Here is a 17,131-nt window from a genome sequence, read left to right on the forward strand (position 1 = left end):
CACATTTAAGATGGAAATAAATAATCAGTTAGAAGGTCATAAAATATCACAATGTTCTTAAATATTCGCCACAATTCAGCAACACCTGAATTTTATGTGTCCCTTTACATAAATAATTTCCAAAATAAATTGATGCAGAAAAGGCAGAAATTGGTGCAGAAAAACACCAGAATGCAGGAAATTAAGTGTTTAACATTCACAATTTTATGGGAGAGTACCCCCAGACCCCCCTGTTCATACTGTCGCAGTATTGTTGTTATATTATTTGATTTACACACATGAAATTACAATTTAGCAGACATGACACAGTTAACAGTGTTGTTGTGCCGTATAAGTAGAGGATGTTTACTGTTGCTTTACTGTTTGCTGGAGGGTCAACTACTATGTGAAGATATGAAGTTTCACGGGCTGGGCTAAGACCCCAATGTTTCAAGATCCTAAAGACGCCCCTGTCGCTAAACATCTGAGATTAAGTCACAATAACAGAATGATGTTATGAAGCGGCAGTTCTGAGCAGAAGATTTTAATTATAAGTAAAGAATATGACTGTAGTTTGAAGTCTTGTCATTATGCAGCTGTTATTTTGAAGGCCACAGCCTGCTCCTTATTTCTCTCAGAAATACAGAACCGGGAGGAAGGAGGTCACATGAAACTAGACATAAAATGTGTAAAAAGTATCTGCAGTACCAGCCTGGGTGTTACTTGGTATTGGATCGGACAGGAGTTAAGTGGTATCGCACATCACTAGTGTTCGCGGGAACAGCTACGGATTCTCTTCCGGTTTTCAACAGCTGTGTATCTACGACAACCACAGACGCGTTCGGCTGACGGTCACCAGGTAACACGGCCACCCGTTTAACCGAAACACCGGGCCTCCTCAGAAGCTTCCGGTCTCTGTAGCTCACTACAAACTGCTTCAATGTGTTTCAACGGTTAAAAACCTTCCGGATCAAACAGCGGGAAATCTGCCGTTTTCCAGCCGGACTCTGGTTCGCCTCCCGCCGCCTGAGAGTGTCGTCTCTCCGGGGCCGGTTCCCCCGTGTGGCCGGACAGACTCACCTCCTGGTCGGACTCGGTGTCGGGTTCCTCCGGACTCTCCTCCTCGTCCCGGATCGTCCCGATCAGACCCAGCTGCTCTAACATGGTGGACTGTGGACCGGTTCTGTGCGGGTCTGCCTCTGAGTCTTCTCTTCACTCACACTCACACGTGTGTTGACGGAAGCAGGAACTGGAGCTGTGTGCTTCCGGTTTGCTGACCTTTGTCAAAACTTTATTGACACACGGGAAATCAAGCTCAGCCCGACAAACGTTTTTTTTTTCTTTTTATTGAATCCTAAATTCATAACAAAGATCTTTATCCAAAACAAAAGAACAGAAACTAACGGAACAGGACATTTTATAAAATACTGACGAACCGCAGCTGTCCTCACATATCCCATAATGCCTTGCGTCAGGCTTTCCCACATGAACATTTTTTTTTCCAGTTCAAAAACTTTATTGCTTCAATACAGACAAACAGTGTGAGTAGAGAGCGGGAGCTTGCCAGGGGAATAAAAACACATCAGGGATAATATAAGGTATGGCCACCATAAAAAGAATAAATAATAATAAAAAAGACTAAAACTAAATGAAAGGTTTTCCTATAAGTCTACACAGATATTCACTTCCTTCTTGTTTTGGGAGTGAGCTTGGTGTGAGTGTGTGAGGGTGACGTTCTGTTTGGGTGGCCTGTGGGGAGCTTGGTGTGCTTTTGTTTGTCTGTCTCTGGTTGTTTCTCCCTCCAGTCTGGGAGCTTGGGGGCGTGTCTGCTGCAGGCTCTGCTCACACCTGAGATTCATCCTGACCTGTGTTCCGCTATCTGCCACGGCTTTAAGAGGGAGGCTCTGACACCCGGTCCCCGCCTGATTGTTGTGTTATTGTGCGTATGTCCTGTCAGCACCAGCCAGCTTTGAAATCTGTGTTTGCTTTTTGAAACGTTTTGCGAAGATCTAACCTGTGCCCAACTTCCCTGCACTATTCTTTATCGAATAAACTGTGAACTCTCAACTGTGATCTGTGTTTGGGTCTTCTCTGTTTATCATTCCTATATATAGTTTAATTTCTTTCTTGAGTAAGGTAAATATTGGTTTAGCATTAGTAATTTTACATTTCTGGATATAATATTTAGCAAAAAGTTATTATAAGGTTAATCAAAGAATATTTCTCTTGAAGCTCACATTCAACATTCACAGAACCAAAAATTACATTTTTATACAGTAGTTCAAAATCACTGTAAATATTATTAATCACAAATCTACATACATCTTGCCATAGTTTCTTGGTGTAAGTACAACATCAGAATAAATGATTTATTTATAGTTTCTACATTAAGGAGCACATAATGTCAATAACTTTTTTAAACTCCACCAGAAAGGATTTTACAGAGTCGAAGTGATGCAAAATCTTAAAGGAAATTTCCCTTTCACCAACATGTAGGGTAGTGTGAGGTAAGACGCCCCCCTCATTCCTCCCAAGCTCAATGTCTATTTGCTGTTTGCTGACACATAAAATTTACTTGGCCATGCTCAGGGTAGCATAATATAAAGTAAAATACATACCTACAGTTGAGACATTCATGGACTAGAGCAGAAAATGTGGATCTGATGCAATGCTACTATACAAGCAATCCCGGTGAGAGGGGTTATATGCAGAGACTATGGGATATATGGATGCTTCGAAACCCATCATCAACACTGACAAAGAAACAACTTCTAGCTCAGTGTTCTAACATCCACAAATGGCAGTTCCTATCACAACTAGAGATTGATGAGGTACAACATATATGCAACGGCAAGGGGTGAGCCAGTACGACAGGTCAGCAGGGAGATGTCATCATCATCCCCACACTCAGAGACTGGGTCCCAAGCCCCGATAACAACAAGCCCTTACGGCACAGAATCACTCAACACAAGGGCGACTGACCTACGTTTGTAGATCATAACTAAGCTGGACCCCCAAGTACAATGACCAAGATTGCCAAGACTAAGTGACAAAGTACCCTCTGAAAGTCTGCTAGAAGATGTGAAAGCAGCACTACATACTATCCATACTAAAGCCATAACCAAGACCAATGAGCTGATGTACGCACAACAACAGTTATCCTTGAGATGTTTGGCTATAAGATGAACACCACAAGCCACAAAGAGCATTACCCCCCATGAAGGAGAAGGCTAGAGACCAAGATCAAGGCAACACAAAGAGAGGTTAGTCAGCTCTCAGAGCTACAGAAAGGTGCAAAGAAGGGGCTACCAAAGAAATATAACAAGCTATCGATACCTGAGGCTCTGGAGACTGCCAAACAAAGACTCACCACTCTGGCTACCAGCCTAAAGAGATACAAGGAAGAAGCAGAAGCCAGGAGAATAAACCGGATGTTCTCCACTGAACCATCCAAAGTGTACTCAGACATGGCAGACATCCAAGAAATAGTGGCAGGTATGAAGATCTGGACAGCACCAGGCCCTGACATGATCCACACCTAATGGCTGAAGAAACTAACTGCACTCCATGAACGCCTGGCAGCACAAATGAACCAACTGCTGATGGATGGGACCCACCCAGAATGGTTAACCCAAGGACGGACAGTCCTGATCATGAAGGACCCCCGGAAGGGAACAATCCCATCCAACTACCGGCCAATAACCTCTGCACAACATGGAAGCTCCTGTCAGGCATCATAGCGGCTAAGATGAGTAGGCACATGGCTCAATACATGGACAGAGCCCAGAAAGGAATGGGTAGTAATACCAGGGGAGCCAAGCACCAGCTACTGGTTGATAGAGCAGTCACTCAAGACTGCAAGACCAGGCAGACCAATCTGTGCAGCCTGGACTGACTGCAAGAAAGCCTACGACTCAATGCCACATACATGGATACTGGAATGCTTGGAAATGTACAAGATCAACAAGAAGTCAATGGGGCTGTGGAAAAATAGTCTGGAAGCCAACTCAAAGCCAATTGTACAAGTCACCATCAAGTGCGGCATATACCAAGGCGATGCACTATCCCGCTGCTGTTCTGCATAGGCCTGAACCACCTCAGCCAGATCATCACAAAGACTGGCTAGGGATACCATCAATCACCTCCTCTACATGGATGACATAAAGCTGTATGCCAGACATGAGCGAGATATAAACTGGCCAAAGGAGGAGATGGAGGCCACTGACATCAAGACAAGCCGCTGCACGGCATGTACCAGTACAAGATCAATAGAGGCTGGGGTCTACCACACCAGGCAGGACCCCAGGTGCAGACTGTGCAAGTGTAACGGAGTTAAAAATGCACTTTAATAATTCTTATTTCCAAATGTGCATCTGTGGATTTTATTTATCATTTAATGATTTTATTGAATATTTGTGAATTTTATCTCATTGAGTTATTTTTATTTATATTTATTTTTGCTATTTTTTTTCTCCTGTGGAAATGTCCTTAGCTGCACACTACCCCTTTTGTACCTCCTAAGCTTCCGTAGTGCTCGTCTCCCTCAGTTGCGTCTTGCACCGCTGAGGGTAAGTTGTGTGGAAAAGTGCTGCTGGGTTTATGTATTGTTTTCTTTGGAAATTGAACCATTTACGTTAAAACTTTAAGCACAAATTGTGCCATGTAAATATGGTTATGTCACGTAGCAGTTTTGTATTAGTGTGACCGTTAAAATACGTTTTTATCAGTGTTTTCCTTTTAACTTTCTGGCGCCAGTTTTACCACGGCAGGCGGGCCGTGTCATGTTACCTATGTAACTTGTCGGAGTTTTCAGCGTCTTGTCACTTGAGTAAACGCTGTATTTTTGTATGTTTAGGAAGCAGAGGTAATGTAAGAGGAGGCCAGGGGCAATTGATGTGTGCATTGTGTTCTGCAGGTATGTGTTTTCCTTCTGTTTATTAATGAAACTTTTGTTGTTTCTGTCACCTCCCACACACACTTTTTATTCAGACCACCAGGTGTCGCTGTTAGGCGATGTTGTTTTAAGGAAACCTATGTACTGTTTTTATGTTGTTGCATTTAATATTTAGTATTTTCTGAACAGTGTTAATGGCTTTTTATGAACACTATGTACACTATGAGCAGAGTGACTCATGTGATGTTGGAGTAATGTCTTTGTAATGTATTTTGAATACATGAAGCGCTCAGTTGCGTCTTGCACCGCTGAGGGAAGCAGAGGTAATGTAAGAGGAGGCCAGGGCAATTGATGTGTGCATTGTGTTCTGCAGATGTGCGAGCCAATAAATCGTGGAAAAGAAGTGATCCCAGGAGTAATCCTTCACACACCCGACCACACCCGTTACACTGGTGCCGTGACCCGTCGGATCTACAGATCAGCTTGATGCTCATCGCCGTGGTTGCTGCGCTGTCGTCCTGTCCTGCAATGAAGATTACTGTGTGGTCAGGTTAAAACAAAGAACAAAACTGTGGGTTTGGGTCCAAATAAGTTTATTGGTGACTCTCGTTAATGTATATATCATTTTTGTTCTTCAGAATGCTCTGCTTTTACTCATTTTTAGTCTCTGTATAAATATACACAACGCGAGTACATTTGATAAATCGAAAGCAGATGCTAAACTAATAATGGACACATTTGCTAGTCCTAGTTTGTCAAAAGGTAGGGGCGCTTGGCTCCAAGACATTGCTAAAAGTATAGATGTGGGACATTCAAAGTGTATGAATGTGGGTTATACAAGTACAGGGCTAGGTCAGAGCCCAGGATGTACTCCTGTTAGTGGGTATTCAAGGGGTGGTCCCCACACTTCCACACCTGGCGGTGATGCCGATGTCATTCACCATCTCACAGACATGGTAGGACAGTTAGGTGCTCAAATAGGTGAATCCATTGTTGCAAAGCTGATGTCAGCTGGTGTTGTAAACATGACTGGTGACCACCAGACTACTTCTCCCAACCAGAACACACACTGTGATGTTAACAGACATGACCTCTCACATATGACTGTCCATCTTAAATCTGATAAAGGACTCCAGTCATTCAGAGGTGACGACACCGACAAAAACTCAGTCCAGGACTGGATCGACATGACTAAAACCCATCTCCGAAAACAAGAGATTCCTGTGCATGACCAAGCAGAAGAGATTATGAGCCACTTAATGGGAAAGGCCAGAGATGTTGTGAAGATTGCCCTGCGTAGTGATCCGGCACTTGATGTTAAACGTAAACCTGAACTTATATACAATGTGCTTCTCCACTATTTCAGTGAGGCCCCCTCATGTCTCCCTCTTGCAGACTTTTATGCCACTCTACCTAAACACAAGGAAAACCCAGTTGACTACTGGATAAGACTGAACAAGGCAGCGGACCTGGCTCTTGATGGGCTACACAGACAAGGGAAGCAGACAGAAAACATGAATGATGAAGTGGCTCTCATGTTTGTCAAACACTGCCCTGATCCAGAGCTGTCCTGCACCTTAAAGTGTAAGCCAATTCATGAGTGGACCTCACGCGATGTTCAGCTGAGGATTGATGATTATCAGAGAGAGCTGAGGGCTAATTGTAGATCAACTGGTGTTGCTCAGCTGAAAAGTCATATCACCACCATCACCTCTGAGCAGGCCTCTTTACCACCTTCAAGTCTTGCGTTGTCAGAGCAAAGCCATGCTTCGAGCCCCTCACTTTCCTCTCTCCAAGCTCAACGCCATGGGTGTCATCATTCTCCTTGTTCTTCTCCAGGACCTGTCCCACTTCAAGGTGAGTCTCCACACACTCCAAGCCATGCCTCTGTCCCGGTTGTGGCTCAAAACCTCCAACAGTCAGAGGAGAGAATTCTCACTCGAATGGTTGACATGTTTCAGGAGATGATGGATAAAATGCAGCAACGTAATATTTCTCAGCCCATCCGAGGTGGGAGATTTCAGCGCACAGCGCGAGACAGGCGTCCCAGAGAAGCTGCTTGTAGAGTCTGTAAAGGATCCAGTCACACCACCATTTCCCATTGTATGTCGGAGAGACTGTGTTTTGTCTGCCTTGCTCCAGGCCACACCAGACAGGATTGCCCTGCTAATAACTCTTCCCAATCCCAGTCTGAGGGAAACTAGAGGACCTGTATTCAGAGGGAGTTAGTACAGGTCATTCTTTAGACTCCCACACCGATGACATGTTTGATGCTGAGACAGTTTACACATCTGTGAAAGACTCATGTCATGACTCTGAAGTTGTTGTTTATCAGAACATTCACAGAGTGGGCAACAGTGACAGTCTTTTCTACACATCTGTGATAATGGGTGAATCAGTGACAATGGGTGGAATGTTGGACAGTGGTTCAATGGCTTGCAGCATTAGTGAGGCAGCTGAGACAAAACTGAGAGACGCCGGGGTAATAACAGACCAAAAGCTGATGGATGTGAATGTTGTACTTGTTGGATGTGGTGGGCTTCGTGTTAAGCCAAAATGTGCTTTTGAAGTGGAAATGGAAGTGTATGGCTGTAAAATGTTGGTCCCCACTCTTGTTGTTCCAGGACAACATGATGAGTTGATACTAGGAACCAATGTTATAAAGCACACATCCTGCATCAGTCTAAGCTGTGTGAGTCATATTGGAAGACAGTGTCCGGCCCCTGCCCTGCCAGAGACCCAGAGGCTGAACATTTCCTGTCCATGCTGTCTGGTCTGAACCCCTGGAGAGGTGAGGATGTTCCTGACAAAATCGGGACAGTCAGATGTAACTCAGCTACATGCCTCGAGCCTGGCCGTGAATATCTCATTTGGGGGAAATTGCCCAAAAACACTGCTGTTTCCCCAGGCAGCACCATCGTGACAGAGCCCACATCATCCCGCTCAGCTCCAAGAGGTGTTCTGGTTGCGAAGATTGTGACTTCCCTGTGGGGAGACAGGTGGGTGCCACTGAAGCTCATCAACACATCTGACAGGCCGGTGCTATTACGACGCAATGCTAAGCTGGCAGATGCCTACTCCTGTGTGGCTATTGAGGACATGGATGTTGCTGAGTGTTCAGAGGTTCCACTGGTCAGCTGCACCCAGTCAGCTACATCACCTACTGCTGTTGGAAGTGCTGCCGAGGACAAGCTCAGGTCGGTTGGGCTCAGTGCTATTGACATTGAATCATGTGAAGTTTCAGAGGACTGTAAGAGGAGGTTGTCAGACCTTGTTTTGCAGTATGAAGATGTCTTTTCACGCCACCACCTAGACTGTGGGGAGGCGAAGGGCTTTGTACACCGCATACACCTGTCAGACAGCAGACCATTCAGGCTTCCATACAGGAGAGTGCCCCCGGGCCAGTACCAGAAACTTCGCCAGGTGCTGAGCGAGATGGAGGAGAAAGAAATCATCAGAAAATCGACCAGTGAATATGCATCACCATTGGTGCTTGTTTGGAAAAAGAACGGAGATCTCCGCATCTGTACGGATTTTCGCTGGCTGAACAAGAGGACGTTCAAGGATGCCCATCCCCTTCCTCACCAGGCCGATTGTTTGGCAGCGCTTGGAGGCAACTGTCTTTTCAGCACGATGGATTTGACTTCCGGTTTCTACAACATGCCACTGCATGAGGACGACAGGAAATACTCTGCCTTCACCACTCCCATGGGCCTATATGAGTATAACCGTCTGCCACAGGGACTTTGCAACAGCCCTGGAAGCTTCATGCGTATGATGACCAGCATCTTTGGAGACCAAAACTATCTGAGTCTACTGTGCTACTTGGATGATCTGTTGGTGTTTGCTCCTGATGAAGACACTGCCTTGTTGCGCCTGAAGATGGTGTTTGATAGGCTGCGTAGCCACAACTTAAAGTTGGCCCCCAAGAAGTGCTTTTTCCTCAGGAGGTCTGTTAAGTTTCTCGGCCACATAATTGATGAGAATGGAGTGTCAACAGACCCCGGTAAGGTTGAGAACATCACAAACATCACAAGCGCTGACCTCATGGAGACTGATGGTGTTACCCCGTCCCAGAAGCGGATAAGATCATTTTTAGGGATGATTAATTACTATCAGCACTTTGTGCCCAAATATTCTGCCATCGCCCAACCTCTGTTTCAACTGTTGAAAGGTGAGAAGAGAAAGGGCAAGCAACACAAAAACAAACTGTCAAGCAGGAAGCTGTGTGCATCTGACTGGACTCGGGAACAAGAGGAGGCTTTTTCAAACTTGAAGGCTTCACTTGTTCAGAGTGTTGTTCTGGCTCATCCTGACTTCGCCCGTCCCTTCATGCTGTCAACTGATGCATCTCTTGATGGGATAGGTGCTGTTCTGTCTCAGGTACAGGAAGGTGAAACACGTGCCAGGCCCATCGCTTTCGCCAGCAAGTCGTTGTCTCAGTCCCAAAAGAACTACCCGGCTCACCGGTTGGAGTTTCTGGCTTTGAAATGGTCAGTCTGTGATAAGTTCAGCCACTGGCTCAAAGGTCACAAATTCACAGTCTGGACAGACAATAATCCACTAACTCATATCCTGACAAAGCCAAAGCTAGACTGCTGCGAGCAACGCTGGGTTGCCAAGTTGGCGAGTTATGACTTTGATATCAAGTATGTTCCTGGTCAACAGAACATCGTTGCTGATGCCCTGAGCCGTGTACCATTTGTCAGCGAGAGTGTTGGCTGCAGGCTGCTCGCTGAACCTTATGCTGGCCTTCTGAATGTGGTCAAAGACATGTCGAGCACTTCTATCCAAAATGCCTTCCGGTCATCCAGTGGTCACAGGAAACCTCCTACAGTCAGTAACAACTCCCAGTCTGCATGCAGTCCACTTCGCATGCATGCCCAGTCTGTTGCAGTGGAGGATGTGTCTGCTGTGCTACAGTCGCACATTGTGTGGGATGCTGGCCCAAGGACTCGTGCTGTTTCAGTGTTGCAACACCTACCTCAGTTGGTTCCACCTGGACAAGATAGCTTACCAACCTACACTGAAAAGGAACTCCGTTGTAAGCAGCTGGAGGATGGAACTCTCTCTCGTGTTCTGTCCTATGTTGAGAGACGTCGGAGGCCTTCTAGGAGAGAAAGGTTCAAAGAGTCAGTGTATGTCACACGGTACTTGAAGCATTGGGACAGGCTCACTGTAAGCAATGGTGTGCTGTACAGGATTTCAAGAGACCAGAAAACGAAGACAAAGCGTTTCCAGTATGTAGTTCCTGACTCACTAAAGACTGTCGTTCTGCAGGGAGTTCATGATGGAGCTGGACATCAAGCTCAGTCCAGGAGCCTCAGCTTGGCAAGACAGAGGTTTTTCTGGCCAAACCTCGACAGGGATGTGAGAGACTATGTTCGTCATTGTCAGCGATGCGTTGTCAGCAAGACAGTTGAGCCTGAGGGACGGGCCCCCTTGGAGAGTATCATGTCAACTAGGCCACTGGAGCTTGTTTGTATTGATTTTTGGTCGGCCGAAGATTCCAGAAACAAATCTGTCGATGTCTTGGTGATAACAGACCATTTTACACGGATGGCTCAGGCGTTTCCATGTAAAGATCAGACGGCTAAGCAGGTGGCAAGAGTTCTCTGGGACCGGTACTTCTGCGTCTTTGGATTCCCAGAGAGGATCCACAGTGATCAGGGAGCGAACTTTGAGAGTCGGCTGATCAGTGAGCTGCTAAAAGTCTCAGGTGTCAGGAAATCACACACGACCCCTTATCATCCTATGGGAAACGGCAGTGTGGAACGATTTAATAGAACCTTGGGTGGCATGATCCGTGCACTTTCTCCTGCAGAGAAAGCTGACTGGCCACGACGCTTGCAGACTCTGACTTTTATGTACAACTGTACAGCCCATGAGACGACTGGCTACCCCCCCTTTTACCTCATGTTTGGTCGTATCCCTCGCCTACCTGTTGACGTCCTCTTTCGGAGTGTCCTTCATGACCCTGCTGTGACTAGCTATGACAAGTACGTAGCATGTCTCGCTGATGATCTAAAAGAAGCAATGGTTATTGCACAAGACCATGCTGCAAAGGAGCAGAATAGACATGCTCAGCTGTACAACAAGAGAGTGAAAGGCTCCAAAATTGACATTGGTGACAGGGTGCTCTTGGCCAACAGGAAAGAGAGGGGTAAAAAGAAGCTCGCTGACCGCTGGGAATCGACACTCTATACTGTGGTGGACATGAATGCAGAGACACACACATACAGGGTTCGCGACACAATCACCGGCCAGGAGAAAGTGATCCACAGGAACCTGCTGATGCTGGCCAATTTCCTTCCTGTGGGTGACTCATCTGGACTGTCTGACCATGACTCATCCATGTCTTTTGCAGTATCCTCAGCCCACACACCTGATGATGTGAGAGAAGCGGGTGAGACTTCTTCCGAGAGAGTGAGCAGGACTCTTCGCACAGCCAGTGACAGCCTTGTTGACGGAAGTGACAGGCACTCAGCAGTGACTGTAGTAGAGGGACAGAGCCCCTTGACTGACGCAGAGCCTGCGGACTCTGAGAGACGGACCATAGACTGGATCACACAGTTGTCTGTACCAAGTCAGTCAGATGTTGCTGATGTAACAAGCGTGACCTGTGACCCTCAAGATTCCCCAGTCTTGCTTGAGGACGACACGACTTATGACTCTAGCCCTGTGACTGCTGTGGACGTCCTGGCAAATACAAGACAGCCGAATCACAACACTGTGACACAGGCAGACAATTTGTCAGACCCTCTGCACACTACTATTCAGACCTTGCCTATGCACTCTGGTGACTCCCGTACGCTCACACAGATTAGGTCTAGATTTGGTCGCTTAGTCAGACCAGTCAACAGACTCATACAAACCATGTCCAGGCAGGACGTTGTTCAAGAAAAGTTTGATGTTAAGACTGCTTGCAAGTCCATGTTCCAGGCTTTTGCTGACTAAAGCACTTCCATATGGCCTGTGTTTTGGTCTGAAGTTTCCTTGTATTGGTATTTGATATTCTGTTCAGCTGTAAACTTATTTTACTATTGTGGGCCTACACTGCACTGTGTTAGGGTCTTGTGGGGTGTACAGGGCACCCCTGTTGCCGGTTGCTGGATTGAGGGATTAGCGCTGCCCTCATACCACTCCATCCTTATGGGATACATTTAGTGTTGGTTTTCTTGATGCTGACCCTGTGTAATTTGTCGCTTTGTAATGTTTTCTTCAGTGATTATTGTGTAGTTGATGCCCAAGTTCGATAAAATTCAGTGGGGGTGAGTGTAACGGAGTTAAAAATGCACTTTAATAATTCTTATTTCCAAATGTGCATCTGTGGATTTTATTTATCATTTAATGATTTTGTTGAATATTTGTGAATTTTATCTCATTGAGTTATTTTTATTTATATTTATTTTTGCTATTTTTTTTCTCCTGTGGAAATGTCCTTAGCTGCACACTACCCCTTTTGTACCTCCTAAGCTTCCGTAGTGCTCGTCTCCCTCAGTTGCGTCTTGCACCGCTGAGGGTAAGTTGTGTGGAAAAGTGCTGCTGGGTTTATGTATTGTTTTCTTTGGAAATTGAACCATTTACGTTAAAACTTTAAGCACAAATTGTGCCATGTAAATATGGTTATGTCACGTAGCAGTTTTGTATTAGTGTGACCGTTAAAATACGTTTTTATCAGTGTTTTCCTTTTAACTTTCTGGCGCCAGTTTTACCACGGCAGGCGGGCCGTGTCATGTTACCTATGTAACTTGTCGGAGTTTTCAGCGTCTTGTCACTTGAGTAAACGCTGTATTTTTGTATGTTTAGGAAGCAGAGGTAATGTAAGAGGAGGCCAGGGGCAATTGATGTGTGCATTGTGTTCTGCAGGTATGTGTTTTCCTTCTGTTTATTAATGAAACTTTTGTTGTTTCTGTCACCTCCCACACACACTTTTTATTCAGACCACCAGGTGTCGCTGTTAGGCGATGTTGTTTTAAGGAAACCTATGTACTGTTTTTATGTTGTTGCATTTAATATTTAGTATTTTCTGAACAGTGTTAATGGCTTTTTATGAACACTATGTACACTATGAGCAGAGTGACTCATGTGATGTTGGAGTAATGTCTTTGTAATGTATTTTGAATACATGAAGCGCTCAGTTGCGTCTTGCACCGCTGAGGGAAGCAGAGGTAATGTAAGAGGAGGCCAGGGGCAATTGATGTGTGCATTGTGTTCTGCAGATGTGCGAGCCAATAAATCGTGGAAAAGAAGTGATCCCAGGAGTAATCCTTCACACACCCGACCACACCCGTTACACAAGGATGCCCCTGAGACAGTACAGCACATAACAGCGGGGTGTAAGATGCAGGCAGGAAGTGCGTACATGGAACGCCATAACCAGGAACATCTGCCATGAGTATGGGAGAGCAGGGGCGACCCCATCAGTTGGGTCGAAAGTAACACAACTAGATTTTTTGGGTCTCCCTTGTTTTTATTAAATATACGTGACTATGGCCTTGTAAATATGTAACTGCAAATGTATTTTGTCCTTTGTCTTTGCAAAAAATGTATAAATTACATTTTCATTTTATATATATATATATATCTATTTACAGTTTCTTCAAATGTTTCAAAAGTAACCCAAACATATACTTGTTCAAAATGTTTTTTATTGGCAATGTCAATGCATTGTATAAAACATTTCTTCAACAATATGAACAATATGAAAATGAGTATTTATAACACAAATATAAATTCTCAAAATAATGTAAAAATAGTCATGCTTCTATCCAGCTGTTTTTATATGTAATTCCAAAATGTGCATGAAAACATCTGGCTGAATCAGACCTCTGTCTGTCTTTCTGACCCTCACTCTTGGCATAATCTGTTGGTATAATATAACATAAACATGTTTCAATACAAGCTGCAACACAAAGAAAGTCACCACATTAGCAGAGGGACAAAAGAAACTCTTGTGGTCACTGTAGCGGGACTAAAGTAACACGCGTTACTTTCTATTAAACAGAAAAATCACATGAAAGGTGTTGTGAAGGTATACAGCAAAATTGCGGTCACCCCTTTAGATGACTTACATGACCTGTATAAGGTCAGATCCTTGAAGAAGGCGAGAGCCATCCTGGCTGATCCGAGTCATCCCTTGTGGGGTGAATTTATGCTGCTGCCATCTGGGCGCAGATACAGAACGAATAGATTAAAAAGGTCATTCATCCCAGCTGTTATCCCCATTGATAATAATAGCCTGTAAATTGAATTTAAATGTTGTACTGTGGTTGTGTTTGTTTATTTGTTGTTGTTTGAAACATGTATTTTTTACTACAGGCTGTAATCCAAATTGCCCCTCTGGGATAATGAAGTTCCCTTGAACCTTGAACCTTGAAGCAAGAAGTGATTGTTTATAAAAATTAGATAAGGCAACAGGAATATTTTCTATTCTATAGTTGCATAAAAGCAGAAACTTTCCAGTCCACCAATTTGTGAGAAAACCTGATCGAACCTGGGTTTTTTAAATACTCCTTGATCCAGTTCATTTTAAGGAACAGAAATCTGGAAAATTAAGTCGACTTTTTAACACAATGGGTCTTGTTTCTCCATAAGAAGTTGAAGAGCATCTTGTCAATGACTTTAAACGTCCTTTGATCTCCATGTAAACACACAGCGGAGTAAGTAAGCCTAGAGATATAGTCTGCTTTGGACAACCAAGTTCTACCTCTCAGTGATAAATCCCTCATTAACCAATGCTTTTTCTGAGTTCTCTCTATAATAATAGGATCACAATTCAAAAGTTCTCTGTTTTTTTGATCCTTGGTTACATAAATACCCCAGCTTTGTAACACTGTCTTTAATAGGGATATTGCAACTAGAGGGTAAGTCAGACCCCCTCACCGCCATAAGTTCCCATTTATTAATGTTCAGACAACGTCCGGAGGCCTTGGGAAAAGTACTGATAATATTAAGAGCATGAGAAATCTGAGATGAATCTTTTAAGAAAAGTGTCATCTGCTAGTTGACTAATAGTAATTTCCTTCCCTGAGATTACGATACCCTTCAAATTGTTAGGCTTGATATGACAAGTCAGAAGCTGGGTTGGAACAGATACGGGGAAATTGGACAGCCTTGGCGAACACCACGTTTCAAGGCAAACCTTGGTGAGGTGCCTTTCTTAAATTTTATGGAACTTTATGGAACTTTATCTCCATTTGCATACAAAGTTCTGATAGCTCTATGGAAATATTCCCCAAAACCAAATTTCTTAAGCTCATCAAATATGAACTCATGTTGCACCGAGTCGAAAGTTCAAAAATAGTATGTTACTGTCATTATTAAAAAAATCAGAGTAGTCAAGAATATGGAGCACTAACCTTATATTGTTAGAGATATGTCTGTCTGTTACGCATGAACCCAGACTGAAAGTCATCGATAATCTATTTTTTCCACCAGCAGCCGCTGCAATGTTGTCCTGCAATGATATAAGGGTTTCTTCGGAGCAGGAGAACTCGGTGCAGAGTTGGGAAACGGCGCTGCGTCCTGGCTACGTCTCAATTCTATTAACGCATACACGTTTCCCTCACTTGCTCACTGATATTCTGCGTCTGCAGGATGTTTGTATGTAAACATCATGTTTCCTGTTTCATGACCTCACCAGATTGCTGTGAGGTCACTGTGAGGCTACTTTCCAGGAATATCAAAGCTTTCCAGGAAGTTCCAGTGTTTAAGGGTCAGCCTGAGTCCTGACATGCACAGTAAATGTGTGTGTGCTCCGTCTGTTTGCTGTCCGACTGAATCACAAGCACAGACACACATACACACACTTGGCTTCACTGATCCACCTGCTCACCAAGTCACCTGTCCGTGAATGCATCAGGCAGCAGGTGAACATTGTGTCCTCAGAGTTCATTTGTTTAAGGTCCAATTCAATTTATTAATCTCACTAGGGGCAATTAGTTAAGAGCAGCATGTTTGCAACAGTACATGACCCAAAACACAACACTCACAACGTACAAAAAGCCTGTGCACATTTAAAACCCCACAAAGGGCCCCACCAGGAGTTTAAAAGTCTGATCGCAGGGAAGAGATAGAAGATCTGGAGTGGTGGTTCGTCTTGAACACAGGTAGTGCATGACGACGCCCAGAAGGCAACAGAGAGAATTCACCTGCCAGAGCATGTCCCGCTAAAATACCTGCTACCTTCCGGATTATTTGTTGGTTACAGATGATGTTCAGGTCTCTCTGTTTCACTCGATGATTTCAGAACAATGTTGTTCAGGCTGTTCCTGTCTTTAACCGTCAGATTGTGAAACCAACATGTAGAAGATAAACTTAAAAGACTCAATAAAAGACTGATAAAATCTACACAGAATGACCGTTGTGACCAAGAAGGAGTTTCGTTTATGGGGAAGAAAAATTCTCTGTTGCTCACGCTTCACAATGGCGGCGCTGTTTATATTAAACTTAAGATGGTCAAGCAAGGAGGTGCAAGATGCTAAATGGCTGTACTCAGAGAGACTACAACAACATTTCTCTGCTAAAACTCTGCTTCTGTCTGGAGGGGGTTCAGACAAATCACCAACTGTAAACCTAAATCCCCCCACTCCATGGACGACTCTCGCCTAACCAATGAACAGAACCGGTTTTACTGTCGTTTTGAAAGACAATGGGACAGACCTGACACCATACCCTCTCACCCCACCTATCGGTACACCCCTCCAGGACCTATACACCCCCAGGACTCTAAGGAAAGATTGCAGTGGGGGGCCCTGGATTGCTCCTGGTGCAGTGGTCCTGGGTTCTTTCTGGTGCAGTGGGTCCTGATTCCTCCTGGTGCAGTGGAACCTGGATTCCCTCCTGGCCAGATCATGTAAGAGCTCACTGATGCCCTGATCCAGGTCTGGGAGGAGATCCCCCAGGACAGTATCCACAGTCAGCAGGAGCCCAGATGTTTTGGGGAATGAATCAGGCACCCGGGGGCCAAACACACCACTGAGTCACATCATGAGTTGCCATGATGGAAGTCATCAGGTTTGATCAGCTGTGGATTCAGTTTCTTTACTTCGGTGGGATTTTGAATCCAGCCCTCAGGCGGTTGGTGATTTTGGTCATTTTTGTCTCAGTGAATTCTAAAATGTACAGTGAAGATTTTGAATCATTGAGGCCTGATGTGTTTGTGTTCACTTCTGAAATCAAGCTCCACTCTCCCTCACAAAGACCACACTCTCCCACAGGGGGGAGGGGGAGGGGGAGGAGTCACTGCCTCGGGAT

At 44.7% G+C, this 17,131-nt stretch overlaps 1 protein-coding gene across 2 annotated transcripts in view; it reads right to left on the minus strand.

Moving 5' to 3' along the window:
• ddx27 (DEAD (Asp-Glu-Ala-Asp) box polypeptide 27) overlaps positions 1-1,236 on the minus strand; it is a 17,341-nt gene extending 16,105 nt beyond the window's left edge. The window contains exon 1 of one of the 2 annotated variants that reach the window (XM_038696300.1): positions 1,060-1,236. In XM_038696300.1, coding sequence (XP_038552228.1) covers positions 1,060-1,143 — 84 coding nt within the window. In that variant the 5' untranslated portion in view covers positions 1,144-1,236. The remainder of the gene's footprint in view (positions 1-1,059) is intronic. The other variant, XM_038696299.1, reaches the window with a different exon arrangement.
• Between the last annotated feature and the right edge of the window lie 15,895 nt (positions 1,237-17,131).

This window comes from Micropterus salmoides, unplaced genomic scaffold, assembly GCF_014851395.1.
Source record: "Micropterus salmoides isolate LMB-PRFRI ecotype aquatic unplaced genomic scaffold, ASM1485139v1 Ms_hic_scaffold_4, whole genome shotgun sequence".
NCBI lineage: Eukaryota > Metazoa > Chordata > Actinopteri > Centrarchiformes > Centrarchidae > Micropterus > Micropterus salmoides.